Source organism: Perognathus longimembris, chromosome 8 (assembly GCF_023159225.1).
Source record: "Perognathus longimembris pacificus isolate PPM17 chromosome 8, ASM2315922v1, whole genome shotgun sequence".
In the NCBI taxonomy this organism is placed as follows: domain Eukaryota; kingdom Metazoa; phylum Chordata; class Mammalia; order Rodentia; family Heteromyidae; genus Perognathus; species Perognathus longimembris.
In genome coordinates, this window is record NC_063168.1 from 48,792,914 (window position 1) to 48,819,564 (window position 26,651).

General features: G+C 37.1%; 1 protein-coding gene across 2 annotated transcripts in view; it reads left to right on the forward strand.

Moving 5' to 3' along the window:
- The window catches only part of Thada (THADA armadillo repeat containing), a 308,781-nt gene that overhangs the window by 30,748 nt on the left and 251,382 nt on the right, over nt 1–26,651 (forward strand). The window contains exons 17-22 of one of the 2 annotated variants that reach the window (XM_048353036.1): nt 5,012–5,222; nt 7,665–7,800; nt 8,082–8,218; nt 10,796–10,954; nt 14,153–14,310; nt 20,215–20,324. In XM_048353036.1, coding sequence (XP_048208993.1) covers nt 5,012–5,222; nt 7,665–7,800; nt 8,082–8,218; nt 10,796–10,954; nt 14,153–14,310; nt 20,215–20,324 — 911 coding nt within the window. The remainder of the gene's footprint in view (nt 1–5,011; nt 5,223–7,664; nt 7,801–8,081; nt 8,219–10,795; nt 10,955–14,152; nt 14,311–20,214; nt 20,325–26,651) is intronic. The other variant, XM_048353037.1, reaches the window with a different exon arrangement.

A 26,651-nucleotide genomic window follows, 5' to 3' on the forward strand; every position in this document is an offset into this window, starting at 1 on the left:
TATCAGTGGAATGGAACACACATTTAAGATTTAAAAATACTAATTAATTTCTTTTTCCAAAATCTTTGGGAGTAACCTGAAATAATTATGTACATGTATACACACATATATACATCATATGCATATGTATATATGTATGTGTATGTTTATGAATAAATAGGTTTGGGTTTTTTTGGCAGTTTTGGAATTTGCATAAAGGGTTTCAACCTTGCTATCTAAGTTTTTATAGCATTTGAGACTTACCCTCAATCATTTTGCTTTAGTTATTTTTCAGGTAAGAGTTTTATGCTTTTTGCCTGGGGCCTATGCCAGTTCTCAGTCTTCTTATATTCAACAAGAATGCATCACTATGTCTGGCTTGTTTTATTGAGATAGGTCCTCACTAACTTTTTTGCTAAGATTGACCTTGAACCATGATCCTCTTGATGTCTGCCTCTTATAGGCAGTTAGGGTTATTTGCTTATGCTACTGTGCCTGGCCTTGTAATTGTTTTTTGTTTGTTTGTTTGTTTGTTTTGTTTTGTTTTTGCCAGTCCTGGAGCTTGAACTCAGAGCCTGGGCACTGTTCCTGAGCTTCTTTTGCTCAAGGCTAACACTCTACCACTTGAGCCACAGCGCCACTTCTGGCTTTTTCTGTGTATGTAGTACTGAGGAATCGAACCCATGCATGCTAGGCAAGCAAGCACTCTACCGCTAAGCCACATTCCCAGCCCTGTAATTATATTTTTTAACAGTGGTTAAATATTAAAGCTTTTCTTTTAAATGACAATATTGAAGATTGAACTCAATTGCTTTATGCCCAGGCTGGCCTAGGCTGTATGAGCCTTCTACTTGTTTTCTCTGTGTTGTTAGAGAAGTCAGATGCATGCCAATGTATGCTGAGATACAGGAGTGTACTATTGTGCCCAGCCAACCATTGGTAGAAATGGAGTCTTGTGAACATTTCCCCCACCGGGCTGTCCTTAAACTATGATCTCCCAATTGCTAAATCTCAGGCCACTGTGCTTGACTTAAAGCATTTTTTAATGTTAGCCAAACCTCTTTAAGTGGTATGTATATATAACACATACTTGTGGAGGTATATATTCCTAATATATAAATTATTGTTGTTTTGTTTTGTTTTTTTTGCCAGTCCTGGGGCTTGAACTCAGGGCCTGAGCACTGTCCCTGGCTTCTTTTTGCTCAAGGTTGGCACTCTACCATTTGAGCCACGGTGCCACTTCCAGCTTTTTCTGTTTATGTGGTGCTGAGGAAACGAACCCATGGCTTCATGTATGCGAAGCGAGCAGTTTCCCACTAGGCCATATTCTCAGCCCAAGTTTATTATTTAGTTTATTGTTCTTTTTCCTGTGGAGCTACATGCCCTAGGTTTTTTAAAAATATAATTTTATTGTTATTATTAAGATGCTGTACAGAGGGTTACGGTTTCATAAGTAAGGTAATGAGGACATTTCACCCCTTCACTTTTCTCCAGTTTCCCCTTCCTGTCCCTGCCCACAAGTTTCATTGTTCATTTTCTACATAGTGTCTACTGAGTACCATGCCTACATTTGTTCATCTTTCCTCCTTCCACAAGACAGATAGATAGATAAATAAATATATAAAAATGCAGAAACATCATTTTTACCACCAGCACTGCCACTATCATCACCACCAAATGTTTCCATTTTCTGGGATTCATTTCAGTAAACAATTGTTTTTCAAGTCAAGAAAGTCTTATGCTTATAGAATGTAAATATCTGTTTAAAATAATTTTGTTATTGTTAAGGTGTTGTACAGAGGGTCTATCATTTCATGAGTCAGGTAATGAGAACATTTATTTTTTTGGACAAAGTCACCCCGTCCTTTACTTTCTCCCAGCTTCCCCCTCCTATCCCTGCCCACAAGTTACATATGTCATTTTCAACTTATAGTGCATACTGAATAGCATGATTGTATTTGTCCACCCTTCTTCCTTCCCTTTCCCCTCTTTATTCCCTCAGAAGAAAAACAAGCAAAAACAAATAAACACTACCATCACCACCACCAACAATAATAATAACAAACAACAATAGCAACCCCCCTTCCCATTTTCCGGAATTTGTTTCAATAAATGGAATAAATGGTATTTTAAATGTTCAGAGAAGTTACACTTTTGTGTTCCTCCCCTATGGATAACCTCCTTTAGTCTGACTGTGTAAATGCCTTGAGTCCTGTATAGATTATCATGTCCAGTTATATTTTAGATCTAGCTTCTACATTTGAGAGAAAACATGTCCTGTTTGTCTCTCTGACCTTACTTAGCATGTTATGTTATAGATCCACCCATTACCCTGCAAAGGACATAATCTTATTCTTTCCAATGGATGAGTAAAATTCCATTGTTAAGTTTTTTGAGGAGCTTCCAGACTGCTGTCCAGAGTGGTTGTACTAGTTTACATTCCCACCAACAGTGCAATCGGCATCCTTTCCCCACATCCCCACAGTATTTGTTGTTATTAGAATTCATGATGTTGGAATTCTTGGTCTAACTGGGGTAAGATGGAATCTCAAAGTTGTTTGGGTTTGCATTTCCTATTTATGGCCAGGGATGTTGCATTTCATGTGCCTATTTGCCATTCTTCTTCTGAGAAGTCTCTCGTTAGCTCCTTTGTTTATTTAGTGATTAGTTTATAGTTTTTGGGGAGGGATATTAGTTTTTTGAGCTTTTCGTATATTTCAAAAGATTCCTACCTATGCTTATTAGTTCTAATTTTTCTCTTACTCCATCTTGCAGTAGTTTCAAGGTTTCTGGTCTTACATCGAGGTCTTGGGTACACTTTGATTTGATATTGTTGCATGGTGACAGACAGGGATCCAATTTTAGTTTTCTACATATGCACTTCCAGTTTTCCCAACACTAATTATTGAAGAGGCTAATAAATAGTATTTTAAATATTCAGAAGTGTTGTACCTTTGGATTCCTCCCCAAGAGTATCTTCCTTTAGTATCACTTTGTGTATGATTCCCTAGAGTCCTGTATAATTCATCATGCCCTGATGTATTTTAGATCTAGCTTCTGCATATGAGAGAAAACATGCGCAGTTTGTATCTCTGAGCTTGGCTTACTTCACTTACCATGATTTGTCTTAAGGTCCATCCATTTCCTTGCAAATGACATAATTCCTAGATTTTCAAGTTGAATTTTGATTGATCTAAGATGGTAGAACAAAGGTATTTTATGCTTCAAAGGCTTATTATATTTTTTACTAGTTGGTTGGTAGTGTATAGTTCAAAGGCTTATTGTTAGTTTCAAAATTGTTTAGATGCATAATTGGCCCATGATACTTTAGATTTGAGCTTTGGTCATTGGTTTTATTTATTTATTTATGTTTGCAGGTCCTGAGGCTTGAACTCAGGGCCTTGGCGCTGTCCTTGAGCCTCTTTGTGCTCAGGGGTAGTGCTCTACCACTTGGGCCACTTCCAGCTTTTTTTGAGTAGTTTATTGGTGATAAGAATCTCATGGCACAGGGTAAAAAAAAAAAATAGAAATAACTACAAAAGCAATACTTGCAAAAAAAAAAAAAAAAGAATCTCATGGACTTTTCTGTCTGGGCTGGCTTTGAGCCACAATCCTCAGATCTCAGCCTCTTCAGTAGCTAGGATTATATGTATGAGCTACCAGTGTCCAGCTTATTTTTAATTTTTAAGATCAGAGAAAATTTATCATGCCAAGTGGCAAAAAATTGAAATTGAAATAAAGTGATATTCAAATTAGTATGATTGATGTCTACTATTTTATTTTTATTATTTTTTGTTTATTAATTGAACACAAAATTTTTTTACAAGGTGTTGTGCAAAAAGGGTACAGTTACATAGTAGGGCAGTGTGTACATTTCTTGTGATATCTTACGTCCTGTTTTTCTATCGATGTCTACTATTTTAAATTGTAAGACATTATGTCTTTTTTATGGTAATGAGATTTGAACTCAAGGTCTTGTGCTTACTTGGCTTGCTTGTTAGGCTACTAGTTTACTACTTGAGCATTTACTCCAGCCCTGCTTTTTGCTAGTTATTTTGAAGATGTGGGTCTTATGGACTTTTATGCTGGGGTTGGCCTTGAACTGTAATCCTTTAGATCTCAGCCTTCAGAGTAGTCAGCAATATAGGAGGGAGCACTTGGCATATTTTCTCCGTAGTAGACAGTTATGGAACAATCTCAGTTGAATCAGAATATTACCTAGCCAACAAACCCCGATTTCCAGAGTGGTGTGCATGTAGTTTATCAGTGGTTGAGTTGGGATTGGGGTCTCTGTTATATGTTGTTCCCTTGTGCTTTACCATGACTATACAGTACCTATTCTTTTTCTGCCTTCTGTAGTACAGACAATGTGAGGGGATATTTCTATGAGACATAAGTGGAAAATTGTAGGCAGAATCTCCCTTCCTCCTTCCCTCCCTCCCTCCCTTTTTACTTGTGGGCTTGAACTCTCAGCCTCCCACTTTTGCTTTTCTTTCTTTGCTCACAGCTGGTACTGTATCACTTGAGACATGCCTCTAGTCTAGCATTTTGTTGGTTATTTGGAGATGGAGTCTTGTCTACCTGTGTGGCTTTGAAGAGTTTTAAATCTCAGCCTCCTGAATAGCTAGATCATAGATATGAGCCACCATTGCCTGGATTGGATGCAGAGTTTCTGAGACCTATCTTACCACTTTGTTTTCCATGAATAGTCTCCTCACTGGGTGTATTCTTCACAGTTGTTTGGGAAGGGGTAAGGAAGAAGAGGCTAGAAGCATTAAGAAATAAAACAAAACACAATAACAACAACAACAACCTAGCTTGATTAATGTTAAATACCCCTAATTGAAATTAATTTCAAGGCCTTCCTTTCTGAACTTGTTACTCATCATTTACTATAAAAACCAGATTCAGGGAGAAAAGAAACTAATGTTCACATTGAGTTATAGCTAAGGACTATGAGTTTTAAGTCTTTAGTATTCCTTTAAAGTGTAAAAAGCTTTTCATGGTGCTAATACAATGTGTTATATTCTAGGATTCTGAGAAACTGCAAAGCCTGTTCCAGGCAGCACTGGAGCTCAGCACCAGCACAAAACCATATGATTGTGTAACGGCTTCCTATCTGCTGAACTTCTTAATCTGGCAGGATGCTCTGCCAGCATCCCTGTTTGCCTCCTCAACCCAACAGGCCACATGCAAAGCAGGAGATAAGTCTGATGCTCTAGTGGAAAGGAACACATTGATGGGTTTGTATTAAGGAAATGGCCTTTTATTAGTATTTATCAAAACCACAGGATTGTGTTCTCTCACTATTCATTTCATTAGAGTATTCAGTGGTTCAACCTTGTGGTTATTTATTTAGGAGGCTACAAGCATATAAGAGCACCCATGTTCATTTTATGCAGATGAACAGTTTTCTCAGCAATAACATTTGTTTCTAAAGAGATGATTCATATTAAGTAAGTAGATATATAATGTGCTGTACTTACATGTACTCTCCCTCCAAAGCCATGCCACCTTTGTCTTAGTTGTTTTTAAGATAGAGTACTGGGTGTATGCCAGAGAACACTGTGCTGTGCTCCACCTTTGCTTTCCATGTAGCTAAGATGACAGCTGTTGACTGAGATGGGGAATTTATATCTAGGCTGACCTCAAATTATAATTCTCCCAATCTCTGCCTCCTGAATAACTAGGATTACTGGCATGAGCCACTGGTGCCTGGCCTAATAAAACACTTTTAGAAAGTAGACAGCTTCTTTCTCTACCAAAACTATATGTTGTATTTCTGTAGAAACATTACTTTGTCCGTAGTAAATTAATTTTTTTTTTTTTTTTTTTTTTTTTTGGCCAGTCCTGGGCCTTGGACTCAGGGCCTGAGCACTGTCCCTGGCTTCTTCCCGCTCAAGGCTAGCACTCTGCCACTTGAGCCACAGCACCGCTTCTGGCCATTTTCTGTATATGTGGTGCTGGGGAATCGAACCTAGGGCCTCGGGTATACCGAGGCAGGCACTCTTGCCACTAGGCTATATCCCCAGCCCCAGTAAATTAATTTTTATACAGAGTTTTTTTGTTTGTTGGGATTTATAGTCTAATTGGCTATCAGATTCCTCCCTTTTACTCTTCATATAGATTGTTCCATTGCTCCCTAGCATTGGTCTGAGCTGGTTTAACTCTAATAATGTTCTATACTTTTATTGGGGATTTATGTATATAATTTTATGCTGGGATCTTCATTTTGGTGTGTAGATTTTTTTCCCCCCATGTCTGTATTAGGGCTTGATCTCAGGGCCTTATGCTCTCGCTCAGCTTTTTCATTCACAACTGGAGCTTTACCACATGAGCCATTCCTCTATTTCCTTCATTTTGGAATTGTAATGGGAATAAAGACCAATCTAGGTTAAAAATAAACAAAAGTAAGTCAGATATAGAAAAGAACTTGAAAGTGATCCTTCCCAAGATGTTTAGAAAAGACCATTACAAAGAGACCTAGTAGTAGGAGAAAAGCAGGAGGATACAGGTAACTCTGGTTAGAATATAGCCATGGGTCAGGCTTGAGGCAAGGATGCAGATGTGACAGTATAGTAGAAGTCGATTCTGCCTCTCGGTTGCTCCTGAGCTAGTTTAAAGGAAGACCCTGAAAGATGATTTAGGAATAGTTAGAGTAAGTTAGAGTAAGCCAAGGACTGCAGCAGAGAGGGCTGGGAATATAGCCTAGTGGCAAGTGTGCTTGTCTCTTATATATGAAGCCCTGGGTTTGATTCCCAAGCACCACATATATAGAAACTGGCCAGAAGTGGCGCTGTGGCACAAGTGGCAGAGTGCTAGCCTTGAGCAAAACGAAGCCAGGGACAGTGCTCAGGCCCTGAGTCCAAGGCCCAGGACTGGCAAAAAAAAAAAAAAAAAAAAAAAAAAAAAAAGACTGCAGCAGAATTTGTGCTTCACAGAACTACTTTCAACTCAAGAAGTTTAGAATTTTATGAAATACTTCAGTGACATAAAAATACATCAAGCTGGATGCTAGTGCCTCATGCTTATAATCCTAGCTACTCAGAGGCTGAAATACAAGGATCAAAGTTTGAAGCCAGCCTGAGCAGGCAACTAGCACAGTGGAGCTGTGATGGCTTGATTGGTAAAGCATTAACCTTGAGTGAAAAAGCCTTGAGTGAAAAGTGATGATGTGGTTCAAGTGGTAGAGTGCCTGCCCAGCAAGTCAAGGCTTTGAATTCAATTCCAACAGGGGACAAAGAAAATCCCCCAAACGAACAAAAAATCTTGAATAGAAAAATTTCAAAAAATGACCTACAAATGAAGTGCTCACCATCATTCATTTAGGGAAATGGTAAAGGAAGGAAATACTTCATGCTCAGGAACATGCTGCAATAACAATAATAACTGAAGCCACACAGGCCTGAGGTTTGATAACCAACTAGAGGATGTCTAGGAGGAATGAATGGTACAGTGAATGCTGTCATAGATTCAGGCAGTTAAGTGAAAACCTTTTACTCTTTAGTGTTTATAGCTAGATGTGGATAAAATGTTAGGTAACCTGAAAAAAAAAATCTTCGAATTCAAAATCTCTAGTATAAAGTTCAGTTGAGTTATGTCTTTCTGTGGGAACTTCTTTGTTTTCAGTTTGTAAATGTCTTTTAAAATTGTCATTATTTCAGTTTTCTCTTTGCCTTTTCTAGTTATCAAATGCTTGATGGAAAATCTGGAGGAAGAAGTATGTCAGGCTGAGAAATGTCTGCTTCAGGCAGCAGCACTGTCACCAATGTATGGCCGTGTCCACTGTGTTACAGGAGCTTTGCAGAGGTTACCTCTGAAGTAAGCACATCCTCAGCTGTCTCTTGTCTCGTGAATAAACTCATGTATGGGCTTTAACCACAATGGAAAGGTGTCCTTGGAACAGAATGTTGGCTGTTGCCTCAAAGAGAACTGAAGATTCAGTTTTAATTTTACCTGTTTAGAAGTGTTTTTATGTCTTGGTTAGTTTATGCATTTCACTATTGAAGCAGATTTCTTTCAACTTCTATTCCTTGTTAAATTTCCGTTGCAAGATGTGAGCTTTGCTTTTGGTCTGAGTGTCCCTGATATCCTGATTGCAGCTGCCTGCAGTTGGTGAGTGAATGGAGACCAGTGGTGGAGAAGCTCCTGCTGCTGTCCTACAGGCTTTCTGCTGCAGTGTCGCCAGTCATTCAGAGCTCCTCCCCTGAGGGCCTCATCCCCATGGACACTGATTCAGGTCAGCAGTGTTAGCCTCTGATTACTCATTCTCTTTCTCTTAACCATTTCTTTGTGTGTCTTGGAAAAGTTATTATGAGAAAAACGGAGGAAATTACTTTTTTATGGGTTTTTTTGCCCATTTATTAATTTTTAAAATTTTTCCTCCCCGTTTACATCCACGTAACCAGGTGGTTCTTCCCCAGAATAAAAATGGGTTTTATAGTATTCTAATTTTGGAACATAGCCTGCAGACTGAGACTGGGAAAGCAATTATGTAAATCAGTGAATTGGCAACTGATGGCGTGGTCAGAAAGCTAACTTGCTAGGTGTTTGCAATGAGTAAAGACCATTTGATGAGAGGAAAGGGCAGTAGATAGTGAACATGCTCAATACTGAACTTTTGAGCTATCATCTTTCTTTCCCCAACCATCCCCTCCCTCTCTGCAAATATTCTTTCCACAGATAAGGTAGGGAGCCTACGACTGTGTGACATGTTCTCCTTTGTCCCTCCTATCCAGCCCATCTCCACATTTTTTTTTTACTGTTACCTATAAACATCTCTTAAATCTCTTTCCTTTTTACTGGTGTCTTCTCATCTTCTCCAGGCACTTTTTCCCCCCACTTTTGTCTAGGTTATTTCTCACATGGTCCTCCAGCTGATTTCCCTGCATTTGTTCTTATCCCTTTCTCTTTCCTTCTTGCTAAGTCCAAAGTAATTTTTTTCTAATCACCCAATTCATCATTTTACAGATAATCTTTACTTCACCCTTGCATCCTGTCCCAGGTTAACCTTCTTGCTCACAAGACTTTAGTGACCTCAGACCCAGTCCTGTAGTGGTTTGGCTTCTGCTTCCTCTCCAGCCTGTCCTTACTGCTTTCCTCCTTCCAAGGAGTTTTCCTTCATTATAACTTAACAAGGTTACTATGCTGAATAACTTTTCCTTCTTTGTGCTTGGCTCAGTGCCTGGTAGAAGTAGATATAAATCAGCATTTGAGGATGAATAGTTTCTGAAAGGACAGGAACCAGTGCCTGGGATTTCCCAGGTGTTGCACGCATGCGCGCACACACGCGCACACACACACACACATCTTTCAAGATTTTAGCTACTTAAAGGGATGCATAAACATGGAGTATACTTTTTCCTTTCCATTGGTGCCACTACTAGGGCTTGAATTCATGCCCTGGATGCTGTTCCTTAGCTCTTTTGTGCTGCCACTTGAGCCATACTTCTGCTTCCAGCTTTTTGGTGGTTAGTTGGAGAAGAGTCTCACGGACTTTCCTGCCTGGGCTGGCTTTGAACTGTCATCCTCAGATCTCAACCTCCTGAGTAGCGAGGATTATAGATGTGAGCCACTGGCTCCCAACTAGAGTATATTTTTGAACAGACAGAAAAAAATTGCAAGTAAATTTACATTTGATGTTGAAATAAAGTTTTTGGGTACATGTTGGAGCATACATGAGGGCCATATGATAAGAATATTCTAAATTATGAGCACACATTTCTGTCCGTCACTAAGATACCTTGGGACAACAAGATAGCCCAGATCAGAGTGTTTCCCTTAGAAAATGTTAGATTTTATTAAAATGTGTAAGGAAGCTGTGAGTGTGGCTTAAGCAGTAGACAGCTGCTTGCCTAGTAAGCATAAGACCCTGAGTTCAAACGCCAGTATCTGTTCAGAACAAAACAAAGCCGGGTGCCAGTGGCTCACACTGTGATCTTACCTATTGAGGAGGCTGGGATAAGAGGATCATGTGATATTAAAGCTAGCGGAGGCAGGAAAGTTTGTGAGATTATTTCCAATTATAAGCTGGAAGTGGAGCTATGGCTCCAGTGCTAGAGCTCTAGCCTTGAGCACAAAAGCTAAGGGAAAGGGCTCAGCTCCTGAGTTCAGGTCCCAGGATTGGCACAAAAAAAGCCAATCTTAGGCTCCAGTGGCTCATGCCAGTAATCATAACTACTCAAGAGGCTGGGACCTAGAGGATCAGGTTTCAAAGCTAGCCTGGTCCTGTAATCCTAACTACCTTGGCTATTGAGATGGGGAGGAGAGTGTTTCAAAGCCATCCTGGGCAGAAAAGTTACTGACCCTTTTTCAACCCATGGCTGGGTATAGTGGTACACACTTGTCATCCCCAGCTATGTGGGAGGCTGAGATTTGGAGGACCATGATTCCAGGCCACCTTGGCAGAAATGTCCACAGGTATTTGTCTCTATTGAGGGAAGCTGATTACATGGTTGTGGGTGCCTGTGCTCTTAGCAATGACAGGAGACTTAGGTACACACTTGGTTGAAAGTTGAGTTCCTATGCTAAAAATAATATGGAAAAAGTCTAGAGGTGTGGTTCCATGGTATCCTGGCAGCCTACCAAGTATGTGGCCCTGAGTTCAAACCTAGTACCATCTTTTACCCACATCCCCCCAAATACAGTTAAATAGTCATGAACACCCTGTATGAATAATTTTCACATTTTTTACCTTACTAACAGCTGATCATGAGCTGTTGAAAAATCATAGGATTTTTGAGGGTAGGCATTCCTAAGGAAAATCTACGTGTAATGTGGTATTGGAATTTCATGTATTCTCATATTTCTCCCTCAGAGTCAGGAAGCCGCTTACAGGTGATTCTTAGTGAGATTCAGCCTCGAGACACCAACGATTTCTTCAATCAAACCAAAATATTGAATGAATGTGATAGCTTTGATTTGGAGGACTTGAAATCTACCATATCAAATATTGAAAGCTCTGCAGAAATCAAAGGTAGTATATATAGAATTAGTATTGATAATTGTAACCAGTATTTTTTTTAATGATGTTGGGGATCAAACCTAGAGCCTTCATCATACTAAGCAAGTGTCATACCATTGAGCTACCCCTAATTCCAAATGTTTAGGTACTAGCAGTAAAACACACAGAATATCCTTTTTTAAAATGTAGTAAATAAGAGGATGCAGTTCTATGCAGAATAGTTCTATTTTTATATCTTTTTTTTTGATGATTGGCTTTTAGGAATGAAGTCGTAAAATGAGAAAATGGTGTTGCCCACTGCTGCAATGAAAAGCTTTTGAGTACTAAATCCCACTTTGCCCAGATGATATAAAAGCAGTCTTGGATGATAAATCTGAGTCTGGATAGCACTCACCCTCTTCCTGCAGTGTGGTTCTTTGCTTTGGGAGTTCTTAAAATCAAGCAGTCTTTTTTGGTCAGTTGTGGGGCTTGAACTCAAGGCCTGGGTGCAGTCCCTAAACTCTTTTGCTCAAGGCTAGCACTCTACCACTTTGAGACAAATCTCCACTCCCAGTTTTCTGGTGGTTAATTGGAGAGAAGGGTCTCGTGGACTTTCCTGCCTGGACTGGCATCAAACTGATCCTCAGCCCCTGAGTAGCTAGGATTACAGGTGTGAGCCACCAGCAGCCGGCTGGGTCAAGCAGTCTTTTATTTATTTATTTTTCTTTAATTTTTATTATCAAACTGATGTACAAAGAGGTTACAGTTTCATACGTTAGGCATTGGATACATTTCTTGTACTGTTTGTTACCTTGTCCTTCATACCCCCCCACCCTCCTCCCCCTTTCCCTCCCCTCGCACCCCCCGGAGGTGTTCAGTTCACTTACACCAAACTGTTTTGCAAGTAATGTCAAGCAGTCTTTTAAAGAAAACGTTATTACTTGGCAAAATATGATTTGCTTTCAGAATTTGAGTCTTCACAGCTTGTTTTTATTATTAATTGTTATTGAATTTTCTGTAATGCTATAAAAAGTCATCAAAATAGTAATTTCTCAATAATCTATTGTTCTCCACTCTCCACTAGATGGAGATATTGTCTTGCAAAAACTTATCTTTGCAGTTCTATTTTATAAATTACAAAAATTAAAACATGTTTGTTACATTTTAAGACTACAAAAACATGCTTATTGTAATAGTTTCAAACAATATAGAGATAAGTATAAACTAAAAAAAAAGAATTGTCTACCATTTCTTCCTTGGTCTCACACCTTCCCTTTTTAATGTACACTCTTATACCTACAGTATATACTTTTGTATATGTGTAATTTATCCTTTCCATTTAGTGATCTTTAAGAGAAGTGGGATTGCAATATAACTATTATTTTATTCATGTGCCTTTTTATTTATGTATTTACTTTTGGTGGTACTGGGGGATTGAACTCGGGGTCAGATGCTTACTGGACAGATACTCTATCACTTGATCCATATCTTCTGCTCCCTATTTGTCATGATGATTCTTTTTTTTTTATTGTTATAGAGGTGATGTACAGAGGGGTTAGAGTTACATAAAACAGATAAAGAATACTTTTTAGAACAATGTTATCCCTTTCCTTGCTGTCTTCCAGGTTTTTCCACCTATCCCCACCCACAGGTTGTATAGTTAATTTTCAAAGTAGTGTCTAGTGAGCACCACTGTTGCCTTGATGATTTGTGAGATAGGATCTACCTTTATGCTGGTCTGGGTTGCCATTCTTATACTCTTCCTTTGCTGTGTTGCTGCAGATTACAGGCTCAGCCTAGACATTGATTGTGATGGTGTGTGTCCCTGGAACTCTTAATGCCTGGGTTGGTCGTGAATTAATTTCCTGATCTCTGCTTCCTGAATGGCTAAGAATATAGGCTTGAGCAACTAGGCTTCACAAACCTTGCCTTTTAAAATTTAGTCTGACAAGAGATATAATCTGCATATAATTGGAATAGATGAAGGAGCCGAGTACCAGAGCATAGGGCTACAACATATTTTCAATAGAGTTATTGCAGAAAACCTCCCCAATCTCACAAGGGACCTCACCCAAGTAACGGAAGCCTATTGGACGCCTGGCAGACCAGACCCTAAAATTTAGTCTGAGATTTAAAAATGTCACTACTCACATATGCTTAAAACTAGAATAAGAAAGTAAATAAGGATAATTAAAACTTATTGATCATGTGATTTAAATATATTTTGAAAGATAATTTTCATTTTCCTTAAATTTTATAAGTTCTTTTCTAGCTGAGCATGGTGGGGTATGTCTATAATCACAGCAGTCAGGCTAGGATGGACAGAAGGGCTGAGAATTTGAGACCAGTTTGGGCTACACAGCAAGACCCCATATTAAAAATAAGGTTTTTTTTGTTTGTTTTTTTGGCAGTCCTGGGCCTTGAACTCAGGGCCTGAGCACTGTCCCTGGCTTCCTTTTGCTCAAGACTAGCACTCTGCCACTTGAGCCACAGCGCTACTTCTGGCCATTTTCTATATGTGGTGCTGAGGAATCGAACCTAGGGCTTCATGTATACGAAGCAAGCACTCTTGCCACTAGGCCATATTCCCAGCCCCTTAAAAATAAGTTTTATACTAGGATAAAAACTTCATGAAAATAAAGTACATTTATTATAGTTGACCACTAATACTTTATGGATGAGAGAGAAGCAGGCAGGGATTGTTTGTTTCATTAATTGCCAGGTTTGAAGTAGCATTATGTTTTTTTTTTAAAATTTACTTTGAAAATAACAAATTTTACCTGGGCACCAGAGGCTCACACTTATAATTCTAGCTACTCAGGAGGCTGAGATCTGGGACTGACATTCAAAGCCAGGCTGAGCAGAAAAGACTATGAGACTCTTATCTCCAATTAAGCACAGAAAAAAAAAAAAAAAAAAGCCAGAAGTGGTGCTGTGGCTCAAGTGATAGAGTCCTAGCCTTGAGCAAAAGGAACTCAGGGACAGTGCCCAGGCCCAGAGTTCAAGCCCCAGGTGTGGCAAAAAACAAAACAAAACAAAAACAATTTTTTGTAAAACAGTATGCTTCTTCGTAGCACATGCTGTACAAATGTTTTCTCTGAAGTAAATAGAACATATGACAAATTTGTTGGTTCAAACAGACTATTCTCAAGGAAATTATGAATAAGCTTGTTAAAAGAACCTGGGATGTGAGTAATTGTCTAGTTTTGCAATAGTCTTTTTTTTTTTAAGGTAAAGAAGAAAAAACATGTGATGTAACTGCTCAGATGGTGCTGGTATGTTGTTGGAGAAGTATGAAGGAAGTGGCTTTACTTTTAGGTACACTGTGCCAACTCATACCCATGCAGCCTGTACCAGAACGTTCTGATGGGTTGTTAACAGTGGAGCAGGTAAGGAGATTTTATTCTACCAGCTATCATTTTTGGTCAAGGCATAAATCACAAGCTTTTTTTTTTTTTTTACCCCAACTTGAAAGGTTTTGAGTTTTTCCTAGAATAAAATTTTGTATATCTCACTTGAAAAAAGTTCATGATAACTTTAGCATATCTATGTCTATAATATGTTTTAAAACAATGGCATTTTTACAAATATTTTATATAAATAGCTAGATTTTACCTCACTTTTAACTCCAACATTATTTTAAATTTTTATTTGTCATAGATAAACTTAAATTCTAGCCAAAATTATTTACCAAAACTCCATAAATCTCTCAAATGTCACAAAGGAATAAAAAGTAACATGAGTTGATTATGGAGCTCATGTTACTTGGATAATAAAGTTGTAGTCACTTTGGTGTTTTTGGCTTACTTTTATTTTAAGACCACAAAGTTAGTTTACCATCTGGGACTGTTCAAGGGACCTGAGTGCAGTGTTTACAAGAAATTAGCTTACCACAAGCATTTCATTTGGAAATATTTTAGATTTATTAGATTTCTGTTTTTAATTGATTCCCTCTTCCTTTCCATATGGTTTTAACAAATCCATTTCCCACAGTTTTCCAGCAAAGATGTTTAACATGTACTTTCATTTTTAATCTTTTTCAAACAAAGATAATTTTTTCCATAGGGCATTACAACATTCAAGAACAAAACAAACATTGTAGTATGCTAATGTTGATTATTTCTATAGTAAGCACGTGACCCATTTCATGGAAAAAAATGCTAATATTTTTATTCTCATAGCCTGTGATTCATGTGCTTACATCTGGTTAGCAGCTGGGTTTTGTGATGTTGCAAGGCTTCAGAGAGGAGAAAGGCAGCGGCTAATGGCACATTGTGGGCATCATTGTGTCCCTCATTCTTTTCCAAATCAAATAGGCATCAGTTAATATCCTGCAGTTACTTAGTGTCATTGCTGATGACTGCTATAACTCCAATGCCAACAACTTCCCTTAGGGATTACTTCACTGATGTTCATTATTTTGTGAAGTAAACATGCATTAAAATCCCTTGACTTGTCAGTTTCTCTTTCCAAGGACAAGTTAAAGCCTTTAGTTTTTTCTGGTTTGTTTGATAGTGTTAAAAACAAATTACTCTGAGTGAGAAAGATTTAAAAGCATCCTTTGGAAATTATTTTGCTTTGACATGTTTATCAAAGTTTATGGCTTAATGAATTGAATTTATATGGAATAACTATGGTAAAATTGAGAACATAGGTAAAAGGGATATTTGTTTAATTTTCATTCTGATGAGCTCCAGTGGATAGTTCATGTGGTAGCCCCCCCCCCCCCCCATATATGTAGGTGTGTACCAGAAGTATGTCTGATGATTTGGCCCTCTGTGGGAAAACTTCATTCCCTTTTTTTTTTTTTCTTCCCTGTGCCCATCCTGGGGCCTTAGCACTGTCCCTGAGGGTTTTTTTTTGTTTGTTTTTTTTGTTCAAGCCTAGTGTTCTACCTTGAGCCATAATTCCACTTTGGCTCAGAAAGTTCCAGCTTTTGGTAGATAATTGGAAATAAAAATCTTACAGACTTTCTCCTGTGCTAGCTTGGAATCCAAGTTCCCAGATCTCAGCATCCTGAGTACCTAGGCTTTCAGGTGTGGGCCACCAGAGCCTGGCTGAAAATTGATTCTTGATTTGATGACTAAAGAAGTGACTCAGTTTAGGAACATTTAGTGTATGAAAATCCCCAGCCAACCAGAAATCAAATATAATTTATATCACTATAAGAATTCTACTTTCAAATATAAGATTTTGCTTTCTAGGAGGAGGAGGGTCAGGAGGGAAAAAACTGGGGGGAAGTGAGGGTAGGGATAATACTATTCAAAAAGAAATGTACTCATCACCTGACTTATGTAACTACAACCTCTCTGTACATCACCTTTATAATAAAAGTTAAATAAATAAATGAATTCATCATTATTTGTTTTTGAGATCAGGATCCATTGTATAGCCTTGCTTGGATTATGGTGTATCCCTATACTCAACTTCAAATTTTGCTTCTTTAAATTAAAAATACCCTATATAGTGAGGTTTGTATTAAATGACAGAAGAATGTAAATTATAGTGGAATTGCTAGGCCACACCTAAGGTACATTCTTTCTTCCAAAGGTATGTTTGTCTCATGCATGTTGCCTTGACATAACTAGACTTGTGCTTGGTGGCAAAACTACCATTTTAATAGTCAGTTCCTTGGATGAATGTGACTACACTACAGCAGCAAAGTGACTTGTATGTAGAATTCCATCCTTGCTATGGCAGGAAATAAAAACTTGGGTTTTGTATTTCCTGCAATAAGGGATCTGCTTGTTTTCTCAGTATATGTCTTCTATATTCCTTAAAATACTGGTGCTTGGTCTAATTCTTCTCTCCATTCACTTTCCATTCTTGACAAAGTAATATAGTTCTTTTATAATTTGAAATTTGATGCTTGGGTATAGAGGACAAGGAGGATTTCTCTGTTAGTCCACTTCTTTTAAGACTACCCTGGTTTTTGTGGCCTTTGTTAAAAGAGTTGGCCACTTCAGTATCACATTCATGAATACAGTTTATACCAGCCTGACAGGAACTAAGATTAAGAGTTTGGAGATTTTTGTCATATGGCAAGAAGAACTAGTTCTTACTTATAATATTGACCTTTCAGTGGTGTTCACATTGTAAGGATCATAGAGATGATGTTTTCCCGTTCCCTCACACAAGCGGAAACCATGACTCTTGAGTATTACCCGGTTCACCCAAAATTATAAAGCTGGCTTGTGCCAGCTCTGGCTTGTGGCAGAACCTAATTTTCTCCTTCCCAGTCTGTGTTTATGGCACAGTGCTGCTTTTGTTCTGATCTGCTTATTTAATTTTTCTTTAAGTTAAATTTTCCCTTTTCTAATACTAAGCTCAGTTTTGTAAGCCACAAGACAGATAACTCACTACTGAACATTTTGCAAATGATCCTTTCTTTAGATCACTTCTTGTGATTCAGTGGGCTCTCACTGGCTTCCCCAAGGGAAAAATGTGTTCATTTAGTGGCATGTCTGACTTTTCCTCCTGCACTGTAATTCACGTAATGAAAGGTTCTTTCATAATGTCCCCGTACAAGAGGCAGAGATGTAAGTTGAGACCCTTCAAAAATGAACAGTATATACAACCTTATCACACAGCTTCCTGACTAGTTGGTGTGTGTCTAGGTTTCTAGCTTGATATTTTGCTGATAGACTTTTGCTTGATACATTTTGTTTGTCTTTTTCCCATGGGATATATTATACCCAGTGTCTATTAATTAAAAAAAAAACTTCTTCTTCACAGAGTTTCAACTTACATTTATATATTTCCCCTAATATTTTCTGAGAAGAATCTTCTGGGTAAATAATTTCACACCTACTTCTCTCCTCTCCCCTATTATTGACAGAATAAAAATAATTGCCAACTGCTAGAAAAGGAAAAAGCCTCCTTTTTAGTTTTCTGTGTAATTTGTAAGATATACAAGTCTAACTGGGTTGATACACTCATATCTTTCATTCATTAGATTTTCTGTAATGCTTTACTAATGGAATAGACATTTTCAGCACTCATAAGTCTTAAGAAAATTGTCTCGTGTCTTTTACTTGGTCAGAGTGTGCTTTGTCCATTCATATCAACAGACCCAGCAAAGTGTCTGGCAGATACCAAGTTCTTAATAAATGCTCATACTAGTCTCCTAGGTTCTTTTCATGTTGTTTGCCCTCTTTTGTTTTGGTTAACCCAAGTACATATATCCTGTTCAAGGTTTGTCTGTAAACTTTGTCTTATTCTAATACAGAAAGACCTTTCATTTCTTGGACCTGTTATACTTCCAGGAGTGTGTGTGTGTGTGTGTGTGTGTGTGTGTGTGTGTGCACATGCGTGCCATGTGCTAGTTCTGGGGTTTAAACTCAGGGTCTGGGTGCTGTTGCTGAGCTTTTTTGGCTTAAGGCTAATGCTTTACCATTTGAGCCACAACTTTACTTCCAGCTTTTTTTTTTTGTGGTAAATTGGAAATAAGAGTCTCTCAGGCTTTCCTACTTATGTTGGCTTTGAACCATGATCCTCAGATCTCAGCCTTCTGAGTAGCTAGGTTTACAAGCATGAGCCACCAGTGCCTGGCAGACAAATTGTTTTCATCTGTACCCAGAAGTAAACTGCTTAGCATTGGCATGATGCCAAAGAAATACTTGTTTGATTCATGGTAATCTCATATATTCTATAAAAGCAAAAATTTATAATAAATCTGGTTATTAATTATCATTGTAGGTTTGTTGGGAGATAAAATAAAATGAAGAAAAACATCTAGATATCACTCTCATCCATAGGCTAATCATTCTAATTTTTGAGTAGGGGATTATCTAGGGATAAGGTCCACTCTTTAGAAGACTACCCACTCACTCACTCATCAGGCTTCTGAGATTTTTTATTGTATGTGTTTTGGGGGGAGTTAGAATAAAGGAAGCAATGAAATGTGATCTTGGCTTAAGGAAGACAATGAAATGTTTTAGGTCCACAAAAAAGCACTTTGCCAGTAACATGTTTTAGTATCTGTAACATTTTGGGGAAAAAGGAATTAATTTAGAAATTAATTTAGGAATTAATTTAGAAAGAGCGATACTATTTCTTTGACTTGCTTTTATTTTCTCTGGCTTGAAGTACCTTAGAAATATTATTTCTCTAATAGCAGAAATGATGGTCATGACAGATTAGCTAAACTGATGTTTCTTCTGATAGGATTATTGGGCTTCTTACATATTTGGAGGATGGAATTTAGATTTTAAAGTTTTGGTAATTTTCAGAATATGCTCGGAAATGAAATAAAATAGTGACTCTTTTTTTTTTTGTTGTTTGTTTGAGAAGAATCTTGTTTGGCAGCTCAGGTTGGATTTGAACTCAGGATCTTCCAGTCTTAGCTTCCTAAGTACTGGGATTACTGGCATGTGTCACCATGCCAGTATATATGGAGAGAGAGAGAGACAATTATATATATATATATGTATACATATATATATAGAGAGAGATAGGAGATAGCTAGCTAGCTAGCTAGACAGATGATAGAGAGATAGAATGTGTGGTATGTCTGTGTATGTATCTGTGTATCTGTGTGTGTGTGTGTGCATACTGGGGATTGAACCAAACTTTGCACATGCATGGCAAGTGCTCTACCACTGACCAACCTTTTATAGTTTTTATTTATCCAGTCTTTTATGGAAAAAATTATTTGGTGACATTTTGGCAGATTCTGTGGTTTAACTCAAAGTAATACCTGTTGAATTTTTTTAGGCGGTAAATGTATTAAATTTTACCTTGACAATATGTCTCTAAAAAGTATTTATGGGGAGTTACTGTTTAATAGGCATGAGATTTCACTTTGGAAAGCTAGAAAAGTTCTACAGTTGAGTTACATTGACAGTTGCATAAAATAAATATTTTGAATGCTATCAAACTGTACTCTTCAAAATGATTCATATGGTACATTTCAACATGGATATTTTCCTATAATATAAGTGGAAAAAATGAAAGAGAAAACTGGGTTATCTGTGTGTTGTTGCTTTCTGTGATTTTATGTTGGTGTTGAATGACAAGAGCTAACAGAGCCCATGTTAAGGTTTGTTGAGGCAGATTTGGAGGACTAACTCTAGAGTCAGAATGCCTCTTTCATGCCCTGAACATACTATTCATATGCTGGGTGACCTCAGGTAAATTGTTTATCCTTTCTGGGCTCCAGTCCCCCCATAGTGAAGTAGAGATAATTCATTATGAGGATTAAGTGATACAGGTTCTAAATAGCATTGTGGATATAAATGTATCTATCAATGTAAGCATAAATTGAACTTTTGTCATCGTTGTTCTTGTTAAAGGTGAAAGAAATGGGAGATTATTTTAAACAACACCTTTTACAGTCCAGACACAGAGGAGCATTTGAGCTGGCGTATACTGGTTTTGTGAAACTCACTGAAGTACTAAACAGGTAAAACAAACATCCTTTTGTGTGGTATATTTTTTTTTTAAGAGAATGTACAAATCATGTACTTGGAGTAGAATTTAGTTGTGCCTTTTGATGTGAAAAGAATAAAGAATTGGCTGGCTACAAAGCTCTTGGAAGAAATGGTTTTCTTAGGTTTCGTTATATGATATACTGTAGATGATTGAATGAAATGTCCAAAACTAGTTGCTCTCTCATTGAAAGGTGATTTGAAGTGAACTAAAAAAAATTTACTAAAAATAGCTGTGAAATTACTATTTCTTTGCTTTGAATGAAATGAATGTTTTGTGTGTTTGAAATGAACTTGGCATTTGAATAAAATAAGCCTGGAGTTTGGGGATTTGTATTTATTACAGAGAGAAAACATGAATTTTGTCTTCTTTTCCCCTATAATTTCATTTTATAGAAAATTCTTAAAATAACAGCAAGTAGTCAAAAAGTATAATTTTTTGCCCTTACCTTAAAAAACCATATATTTAGCTTAAATATATGTTTTTTTTAAACATTATAGGTGCTGGTAATTTCATTCATTCATATAATAGATCTCCTCCAAAGAACTTGTGAGGAAACCTTAAATTACTTAATGACTAAGTGTTCATGGCAAGTGTTCTCTAAATAAGAGGTAGAAGTTTCCAGGAAAACATTTCCATTGCCTGGAAACTTTTTGAAATGAAGCAGCATATTGCCAGCCTTGTAGCTTCAGCAAACATTTTATTTTGATCTATTAAGACATCTACAGCTTGAATATTTTTGAAACATTTTTTCTCTTTTAGTTAAAAAAGTTTTAAAATATCTTGAAAGTTGTGAGCATTAAATATTATTTTAAAAATGTGACAGATATTAAAATATTGATCTTCAAAATATTTTGTTATGTTTTCAACTCAGTTTCCAATGTAGACCTGACTTAAGGATATTTTTTGTCATAATGCAGTAGACTCCATTCCCTTCAAATCAATGAAACAATGTATTTTGAATTTAGCAGTTTATGGTGCTGTGCTTTAGAAAATAGAATATGTCTTCATGAGACATAATTTTAGAGCTTATATTTTAGTTTGTGTAATAGCAGGTATAAAGTATATAAAAGGTATGTCATGGCCTCTGACTGGCAAGAATAGATACTGGTTATATGTACCTAGCATCCCTATATGTCTGACTATATTTTGTTGGGGTCCTACTTGGAAAGTAAAATGGACATATTTTCGTAAGATAAAGTTGCCCAAATTTGAATGACATTTAAAAAATCCTGTAGCAATGAACAGAAGAGAGAGAAAACAGCAAGGATAGGCTAGTAAGTATTTATGGAGGAGGCAGAATTTATACTCAAGCACGAGTAATGTTTAAGTATCAAGGAAGATTTGTGAGTATGAGGACTAGTACTAGATAGGTTGAGGCCTAATTTTGAAATATACTGAAAGATCTGTGTAATAGGGATGGAGAGAAAGCATCAAATGTTTATTACCAGGCTGGAGACATGGCCTAGTGGCAAGAGTGTTGCCTCGTATACATGAGGCCCTGGGTTCAATTCCCCAGCACCACATATACAGAAAACGACCAGAAGTGGTGCTGTGGCTCAAGTGGCAGAGTGCTAGCCTTGAGCAAAAAAAAAAAAAAAAAAAAAAAAAAGAAAGAAGAGGCCAGGACAGTGCTCAGGCCCTGAGTCCAACCCCCAGGACTGGCAAAAAAAAAAAAAAAAGTTTATTACCAGAACTAGATCTTAGATGGTATGATAGAATAGAAGAATAACAGTGTGGTCTGTAACTCAAGCTCTTAGTTTTATGTGTATCACCCATTCCATTTATTTTCAGTGATATTATGCTAGAATTAACCTCCTTAGATCTGATCTCTAAAGGAGGAAAAATAATATTTGCCTTATTGGTAGTCAGATCTCTCTGGCTTTTATTGTACAGATCAAGTAAAATTGGTATTTATGAAGACTATTTTATGGAATAGAATTTCCTCCTAATGTAAAATATGAGATTATGGAGTTTGTGAGTAGTTTCTAGTTGGAAGTATTAAGTTAGGTAACTTGCAATGACAGCTTATCAACCACATATCACAAATATCACATCTTTCCAGTTAACATTTAGCTTCATTGAGTAACAACTACACACATGATAGATTGAACTATTAGGAGGAAGGCCATGGATATTTTATTAGATTTCATGATTTTTTTTTTGTGCTAAGAATTAGTTCAGGGCAGTTCTTCTCTTTGAGATGTTTACTGAATTCAGTTGGTAACATCCAGCTAGCTGATAAGCCAGTCAAGAACTATCCAAATCAGCTGCACTTACATTTCTAGTACCTTGGTGGATGATGGCTAGAAGATTGGACCTGGTTGGCACTATTTGTGGCCTCTTTTTCAGCATAGCAATCTTGAGCTTCTTCTATGTAACTGAGCTTCTTCTATGGCTGCAGGCCTCCCCATAAAGGATAATCCAACAGAAGCAGGTAGAGCCTATCTGTTTGCTACTGACCTACCCTGGGAAATCTCACAGCATTGTTTCATTTATATTTTTTGGATTATAAATGAGTCTGTAGGCTCAACTGGGTGTAGTTCATCTTTTGGTGGTTAAGTAGCCAGATTGTATTGTAGAAATGTATGTGGATGGGAGATAACTTGGCCAACTTTGAATCTGCCTCATGAACAGATTGCAAGTGAATGATTAAGGTTACCAGGGAGTCTGTGATTATTTCTCTGGGTTAGGATCCAATGAGAACAAAAATGGGATTGATATTACCAATGCCAGGGAAATTTGGCTTTTTTTCTAAGGAAAGAGGTAATTGGTTTGATAAAGACGAATGAGTTTATGTTACAGGTATTCAGTGTGAGATAATGTTGGCATATCCTAGTGAAAATATTTGCCAGCGGTTGGAGTACCAGATTAGGTGATCAGCATAACCAGATAGAGATTTTTGAGTTGTCTTTATAATCATTATTAGTAGGGTTGAAGTCTTTAGGGGAGTGCAGAAAAGAAAAATATAACAGAGGACCAAGGCAGAGGCTTTGAGTCACTGTGTAATGATGCAGTTGAAGGTGCTTCAGATAAGAAGGATAGGAAGACCAGGAAAGGCCTAGTGCCTGGTCTCACAGCTACTTCGAATCTACTTTAAAGATCTCATGGTTGTCACTATTGGCTTTTGACCAATCTCCTCTGAGTTCTCGGATGTTGCTTCCAGACCAAGTGGTTCTTCATCCCTTTGGAAACATTTCAAATCTACTGAACAAAATGTTTTGCACAGAACATCTTCAACAGTGTGTGTGGCTTTCTTTTGTTTGGTCTTTATTTTTTAAAATAAAATTGTTTCTCTTGGACTCCTTTTGAAAGCTTTTCATAAGCTCTTAAATTATGAAAAAGTTGTTTAGGGATACAACATTTAAAAAGTTTGCAAAAAAGTCTGGATGTTCATGCACACACAAAAAACACACAGCAATAGAGGCCAAATTTTGCCCCCCCATCTTAAACTACAGCTGTGTTAAGGAAGGAAGCACTTACAGAGATTAATGGATAAATGACTGAAAAGTTAAACATGAGCAGCATCATTTAATTTGGTTTTTAGTAGGATTATTCAAAATGTTTTCAAATATAAATTAACTTCATTATTAATCATCAAATAATAGACAAAAATGGAAAAGTCACTGTTCTATTTTCCTGGGAAATTTTTTGAGAGCAATACTTGTATACACCAAACACAAGCAATATGTTGAGTTAATTTTCTGTAATTTGATTTTCATGGTCATTTCTATTTGGGATTTGATGAAATATTAATGCTCTCCTTAAAAATATAGCATTATAGGATAGAGAAATATAACAGTAATCTGTGACTCAAATTCTTAATTCTAGGGGCTGGGAATAAGGCCTAGTGGTAGAGTGCTTGCCTCGCGTACATGAAGCCCTGGGTTTGATTCCTCAGCACCACATATATAGAAAAAGCCTGATGTGGCGCTGTGGCTCAAGTGCTAGCCTTGAGCAAAAAAGAAGCCAGTGACAGTGCTCAGGCCCTGAGTTCAAGCCCTAGGACTGGCAAAAAAAAATCTTAATTCTATGTTTATCTATTCTGTTTATTGGTAGTGAGATTGTGCTAATGTTAGCCTCTGAGCTCTTTATCTCTAAAGAAGGAAAATAACACTTACCCTACTGTCAGATCTCCCTGGCTGAATTACTCCAGCCTGACATGGTGGTACACACTTGTAATCAGCAGAGCCTCTAGCATCTTTCTCAAAAAAACCCCAAACAACCTGGCTGTAGATGTGATAGAGTGCCAGTTGTGAGCAAGCAGCTGAGTGTGATGCCCTGAGTTTAAACTCCAGTACTAAAAAGCCAAAGCAAAACATAAACAAAATCAAAACCATGATTATCTATCTGTGCATAATTGCCCACCTAAGCATTCAATTGTTGTGGCTAAGTACATTAAAGTTTCTGATTAATTTTGTAACTACTTGTTTATTGTCTGTGACTTTAGCATTTAAACTTGGCTTTTCACTTTAAATGAACAGAATCCTAAATTAGAATGTTAAGTTTGCGGACTTTATTTGTCTAACCATAAATTAGAAGACAAACTAGTTGGCTATAGTTTTAAATCTTGAAGGAGCATTCGTGAGTACTTTCTAATATTTTCCTCTTCACAGTTTTTAATTGCTCTGCTCATTAAAGTGTGGCTTATTCTGAATCTTAAGATTTCAGACCCCAGTCCCAAACTCCAGGAGTCCCAAGTTAGATCCAGCCATTTGTCCCCATATGCCAAATGAAGAGACATGGTGAAGGACAGAGAAAAGAGATTTATTTCATGGCTGTCATAGAAAGACAGCACTTCAGTACATCTTTAGCCATTTTCTAGGGTATAGACATTGGCTTCAGGTTAAATAGGAGGAATTGGGGCAGGAGGTAAGGAAGGTATGCATAGTTAAAACAGTCCCATGTCATTGATATGGCCTGGTAGACCATTATTTCAGTCTTTGCCTTTGGAAGAATTCTGAAATTGTTTTTACCTTCTTACTGGAATAGGGCAGGATAAAGGTGATCTCATGAGTTTTTGGCAATTTAAGATGATGAGAAGAAGGCATTACTTGTTTGAGTGGCAGTTTGTCTACCATAGAAGATGCTTATCATTGAATTTGCTCTTTCTTGGACCCCAAGCTGATTGCAGAGTTGACTGTAGCAGAGACCAGCTCAGATCAAAGGCCTGGATACACAAAGTTGGAAGTAATTAACAGGACCCCACAAAAATATTTTTTAAGTTGCCTCTTAGAATTTTATAAGTATTTATTGTAATAATTGGGATAATTTTTATATTACTGGTTATAAAGAAAGCTGTTGACATTTAGCAATTTTTGTCATAAAATAATAGTGTGAACTCATGGATATCAACAAATATGCTAGACAGAATGATTTAAAATGCATTTAAACTTTTATCAGTAATATTAGCCACTATGATTCAAATCCAGCCAGAAAAAAAATCACTTAACAACTGAAATATAATAGTAAAAAATAATTTCTTCTACCTTTTCTGAGAATGAAAAAAATATCTAATTAAAATGTAATTGAGTAAGATGTGAATGTAATATTTGAGATTGGGGGGAAAGTCAGTCAACTCCTAAAGAAAGGATTGTCTAAACATTGTCTAAACTTTTATTAATGTTTCATTTGACAAATGTATCTAAAGAAGATACTTAATTCTTGCTGAATATCCTCTAAATTTTATTTCAAATATTAAGAATTAAATGAAGAATAAGTTATAAGGCCTCTGGCTCATACATTCTTATAGAGGAAGATTCTTACAATTTTTTCTTTTTTATAGTAGATTAAGAGGCTTGGGGAAAGTAGACTATCTTACAGTTTATTAGTTTGTTTCTGCTGGTTCTGGGGCGTGAACTCTGGGTCTGGGTGCTATTCCTGAGCTCCTTTTACTCAAGGCTTAACAATCTGCCAGTTGAGCTGTAGCTCCACTTTGGCTTTTTCTATGATTAATTGGAGATAAGAGTCTCATAGACTTTGCTGCCCAGGCTGGCTTCGAACCACAATCCTCAGATTCCAGCCTCTTGAGTAGCTAGGATTATAGGCGTGAGCAACTGGTGACCAGCTTAAGGTTCTTTTTTTTTTTTTTTAATTTATTGTGTCTTTGGTTAATGATTTACTAAGGACCCTTGAAATCCTATTTTTGAGGCTACTCTTACAGTTAAGTCTGGAAAATTGAACATCGGTTTCAACATCTTTATAATCATACATTGTCATTTTAGATTCAAAAACAAGATGACCTTGTTTTCAGTGAATAACCCTATCCTAGCATTTTTTTTTTTTTTTTTTTTTTTTTTTG